General features: G+C 50.4%; 1 protein-coding gene across 1 annotated transcript; it reads right to left on the reverse strand.

Annotated features, from left to right (window-relative positions):
• Positions 1-227: 227 nt before the first annotated feature.
• Positions 228-1,799, reverse strand: AAFC00_000752 (uncharacterized protein; the record flags this gene model as incomplete). The annotated part of the gene is made up of 1 exon (XM_069347461.1): positions 228-1,799. One exon carries the CDS (start codon positions 1,797-1,799, stop codon positions 228-230), a length of 1,572 nt encoding a protein of 523 aa, XP_069200630.1.
• Between the last annotated feature and the right edge of the window lie 3,876 nt (positions 1,800-5,675).

A 5,675-nucleotide genomic window follows, 5' to 3' on the forward strand; every position in this document is an offset into this window, starting at 1 on the left:
TTCGGGTTCTGAAGTGACAAAAGTCGATAGATGGATCAAGAAGGAAAGAAGGAGACAAGAAAAGACAGAAAAGCAAAACGAGAAGACCAGGAAAGGGAATGAGGTTAAAAGACAACGGCTTCAACTCCAGGAGAGGTATGTTCCGCAGGAGCATGATCTTCCCTCGAACAGATCGCGGTCACAAAGCCTTGTCGCCATGCGCCCCTTGTCAAATTATCGTTGTCCATCTATTCACAACCGAAGGAGGAAGCCAGATCAGCATCACCGCCGAGGTAGACCTGCATCTTGGGATATTGACATAGAGGTCTTGTAGCCGAGCCTTCTTGGAATGTGCCAGCCAATGTCTCTGGGGCAATGCCATTCTCGACCCAATTAACAAGATCGGCAAGAATGTCATCTGGCATAGCACCAATACCGTCGCCGCAGTGCTCAACACCTGGTGAGGTAAAGAGACGGTAAAAGTCATCGACACCGGAATCCTGCGCCGAAACCTTGTTGTAATAGTCAAAGGTGCCATTGGTGAAGATGAGCTGGTCTGCCAGTCCGTGCCAGCTGATCATCTTGCCGCCATTCGCTTTGAAGTCAGACAAATCCGGGTTGTCGGTGCCGATAATGTCCGTGTAGTTGCTGACTGAGGATGCGAAGGCGCTGGCAAAGCCGGCGTAGCCCATATTATTAACATCGAAATCAGAGTTCTCTTCGAGGTAGTACTGAATCCACGCCTGAGATGTAGCGAAGCTAGAACCAGCGCAGTCGGTGTTGTTGATAGAGCATACTGTAGTAGCCAGCATATTAAGAGATGCGCCCATGCTCAAACCATACCAGAGTGACTCGCCCGTGGCCTGGTCACGAGGCCCATCCCATACCATTTTGACAATCTCGACTGTTCTGTTATCAATGGTCCAGTCGCTTCCATTGCACATAAAGTGCTCGCCCACAGCCGTAGACACGTCATAATCGCACTGGTAAGGATTTCCGATGATACCATCCTTAACGCCGTCGAGCTCGTCGCATGCATCCATGAGAAAGTCGTTAATAGCCGCAAACTCGCAAGTCGGAGGCCAGTAGCCGACCTCATTCATAACAATTTGAGGCCAAGATTCTGAAGGAATGAACTTTTGCCAATTGATAGCCGGGGCCATTGCGAGGATACCATCGTAATTAGTCGGATAGCGTTGGGCGTTCATAAGACCTTGACGACCGCCAGTCGAGCAGCCGGCCCAGTAAGAATATTTAGCTGGTTCGCCGTAGTAGGATGCAGTGACCTGTTTTCCGAATTTCGCCATATCGTCGAGACCGATGGAGGCGAAGACCTCGAGAGCATACATGTCTAGGTCGCCCGCGCTGTCTCTTGCCCAGCTCGTAACGAATTCGTCCATGTTGTGGCCTCCGTCAGTATTGGCAGCGGCGTATCCAGCATCTACAGCCGGAGCGAGGACTTCGGGACCAAGGCCCATGACCCAGCCACCGCCTCCAGTGCCCTGAAAGCGCCCGTTCCACTTGTCAGGGGTAGGAAGCCAGACAGATACACATATCTTGTCGTTCTTGTCAGGGTGCTCATAAGTTATGGTCACGTTGCAAAAGGCCAGATCATCCACGTTGCCGTCTTTGACAGAGCCATCCACATAAGTGGCAAGACTGTAGCCCGTGACGGTTTCTGCAGTCACATCCAGGACTTTAGTACCGTCCACCTGAGGTGTACCAATGACAGTAGCAGAGCATGCGTTAGTAACAGGAGCTGCCAAGGCACGACCCAGGATAAGGCCACCGAAAGCGACGATATATCTGGTGAAAGCCATTGTATAGATGATGTCTTTGCTGATAGAGATGATCTATTTGCTGGCTTTTATGCCTTCGTGATTGATACAGTGAATGTAGAAGAGCTTGAGTGGCTTTTATGCCTTCGTGATTGATACAGTGAATGTAGAAGAGCTTGAGGAATGGGATCTTGTGACTCTGTTGCTGCTTTGGCTTTCCGAATGCTTTGTTGCTGATGTCTTCCAGTTGTCGAGGGCTTGACCAGCTACTTATACGCTTCTCTCCTACGTTGGACTGGTGCGGTCGACAGCGGCGACAGTATCCCCGCAGTAGCCCACGAAGACTTCTCAGTCTGTCAACACGCACCCATATTCGTGTTGGTAGGATCTGGATGGAGAGTTACTGTCTAGGACGAAGGGCGGGAATTGCGGCAACCTGCTTGATGGATGGCGCGTATACTCGTGCTTCACTGTGTGTATCACACTTGAGGTAAGCTTTGCCATATCGACTGCTATTGAGACAGAGTTTGCCGTTCGCTCAACACATTGTTTGCGCTCAGGATAGATGGTAGCGGCGGAGCGTGCGGTCGCAGCGGATCATCTTTGTGTTCGGTAGACTGATCTTGCAAGACGCATTGCAGAGTCTCAGCAGCGCCGCATCGCTTCCTCCATCTTAGAGACATCGAAAGTCTGTACAGATCTCGATCGGATGCTTCATAGGGAGATCTATCCTGCGAAATTCGACTGCTAGTCGCCGGTCCTCCTCGGAAAGGACACAGAACGCAGCAGGAAGTACATAATCATCCGTATCGATTCCCAAGGCGAGGAACATTCTCGAAACAGATCGTCGATGTATAGAGTGTCGGATCGTCTTTAGAGTCTAACGCAAAGGCAATCGCGGGGAGGAAAATCATCCTGGATATCGGAGCGGATGGGGAATGACTCCATGAGATCGGCGATATAGGTCGTGCGCAAGCAGCATTGACATGCCACGGCCAGATCTGCGGACGAAGAGCGGAATGTTTGGGACCAGCGCTGATGTGGGATCGATGACCCCAGATCCAAACGGCTACAATAGGAACTTGATCAAAGATCGCCAGGGGACCACGACACCACTCACTTGGTACATTTAGGACTTCAGGTATGGGTAACCTCTATATTCAGTGAGCCCAAATCTCATGTACGCCAGTGAGTTGAACACGTCGACTATGGTGTCTTACATAAATTCGCACACACTGGCTTTGTCGCCGTGACTTGGTACCCATAGGTGTGCCTTCAAATGGTGTACCCAAATGCTAAAGCACCGTCTCGAGGGCCAGGAATGGCCAGAACAGGACACTGGCAGCCGCTAAACAGTGTCTTCACACAGCACCGTGTGAAGCGGATAGGAAAGGGCTCCAGCGTTCCGATCCGCAGACCAGGCACCAGATACAGCCAATGGCAAGAAGCACGATGGTGCCTCTGGACAACGTGCCTGCTCTTCCAGAGATATGTCCAGAACCCTGATTGATAGGACAGAGGCTATCTCGACCACACGTGGTCTGTAAATAGGAGCCATCATTAGGTTTGCTTGTGACTGGAAATGATACTCCGGCTCCGTTACAGCCCAGTGCACGGAATGCCGAGCACCTGTTGAGGATCCGCTTTAGGCAAGGGTTCGATCTCTGCCGAACCAGTGACATCCCGACTGCTTCGTTGAGATGGTGAGGTATCAGGGCTGATTTTAGAACTCTTACTAAGTGAAGGGTCGGAACAGCCTTGTGAGAAATCCTTATTTACCGCGGATGAGATCGTATCGCTTAACGACATTTGAATGCACGTCCGCAAGAAGCTATCGTAAACAAGCGAGACCGAGTTGTGAATGGTAGGCACAAGCTCAAAAAAAAGACTCGACAATCAGCTGTTAATGAGACGAGAGTTATGGAGCCGACCGTGAGTGTTGGATCATTTCTCGTCGACCGCAGGAATGGAATGTCTCACGCTCGATCAGCTCAAAAGGCTCGGTACGTTGCCGGAGGCGGCCAGAAGACTTTGGCTGCTGTCTTGGTAGGAAGAAAAATACGCCAGCGACGTAAGATTGGCCAACAACGAGGAGGATTTTCGTCCGCAGACTAGAGCGGGATCCTTCGTCTCTCATCCTCCATTGTCGAGTGTATGCGAAAGGTCAACGGCAAGGAATCACGTTCAATTTAGGACTGGCTTCAATGCTGCGGAGAAGCATAGATCCCGGGCAGCAGAAAGCACGTGCCGAGCGATCGGTTGTGAGACTTTCAGTCCCCGCTTCTTCTTCTACGATACAGGAACGCTACCCAAGCGGTATTGTGAAGCATGCTAATGCGTGCATGATGTTCAGGGTTCGACTGCCTGGCAAATTGGGAATGAGGCATTCGCTGGAGCAGTTGTTCTGGAAAGTCCCGCAACCATATTTGACGATCAGCTTCGTTTTACAGTCAAAGCTTGGCTTATGGACAGTCGACTTCGCTGCATGCGGTAGAGTCGTAGCGGTTTAACACTACCGTACGCTCTGCTCGAGTGATTCAGTCACCACCCGCAAGGAACCGTCATGAAGAAGGATCAGGCAGGCAGCTTCTGAGGCTTGGCATGCTCCCTACTATATCGCATTTGGTCCACTGTCGAGTCTTCTTCCTTTCTAATAAGGCAATGTCGCAAGCCATGTGGGGCGTGGCGCACTTATCATTTTGACTGAATACGATGCCGCCCACTGCACTTCTAAGAACTACGTTGAGCTTCGAGTTTGGAGCACTTCGGCACGACTGGAGGCTTTCTTTGCCAATCTGTATCAATGTGGCTTGCGGAGGCATATCTTGCTACAAATACTATGCATACACATCGCAGCTCTTCGCATGTGCTGCCACGGAATGCGCGTTAATTATGAGCAACAGCACATTGAGCAGACTAATAATGTCTGAGCTTGCTCCTAAACCAAACAGTAGTCCCAGCTTCGAGAATAGCCGAAGGACACTCGCCACGCGACACGATAAGCTTTGTTAGCTCGACAAAGGGACTTGCGGTCCGTGATAGCCGGCGTAATCGCCAGTTTACTATTTGACAGCAGCAGAGCTGATTTTTTGTCTGAGAGGAACAATTGTTTCGGGCTATTAGGCGAGCGTGAGTGATAGCAGGACGATGAACGCCTTGCGATTGTGCTCCTGGTACAGACGAGAGGCCTAATCATAATCGATGGCGGCTTCATTGGGTGTATGCGAGCTTGCTGACAATACTTCCAAGAGACAATTGGCTTGCAGCATACCCACGACCTCCTTTTGAACAACCGCAGGTGGAAGAGGCTGCGCTTCGTCATAACGCTTCCTTCGACTCAAATATTGGGCAGCCACCATAATCCTGCGCAGCTTTTCACCATAGTCTTTCCTTAAGTAGTGTGAATCCTGCAAGCCGTTTGTATCCCCATCGAAAAACTGATTCTGTCGCTTATCCTTCCTTCCCTTCCTCTCCTCCATCACTTCGTTCTCGTGGTTTGTTGTTCAAGACTTAGCCACCTTTGCAGCCCTCAAATTCCCTCAAATTTAACGGTTTGATAGAGAACCCAGCGATGGACAGGGATGCCCCACAGCCCAACAACATTTTTGAAATAGTCGGACCATAGCCTTAGAAGAGCTATCTGGCACCAAACTTCCAGGTTTGCATGTTAAGAGTCATGGCCAGATCTTGACGGCCTTGGCACAATCGATTGGCACCCCGCCTTGAGATACACTTACACCAAATGTTGCACTACACACTGACCAGCCATAAGGTTCACATAAATCGCCAGCGAGATTCGATTACCGAACTTGCAGGTCCTTGACATGCTTTTAATCTCACTTACCCTGATAGATGTCGTTCCCTCCTGTTTCTTGGAGACTGAAATGCTTCGGTCGTTGCCTATGGTTTGTGGTATAC

Source organism: Neodothiora populina (assembly GCF_041146345.1).
Source record: "Neodothiora populina strain CPC 39397 chromosome Unknown canker_contig_11, whole genome shotgun sequence".
NCBI lineage: Eukaryota > Fungi > Ascomycota > Dothideomycetes > Dothideales > Dothioraceae > Neodothiora > Neodothiora populina.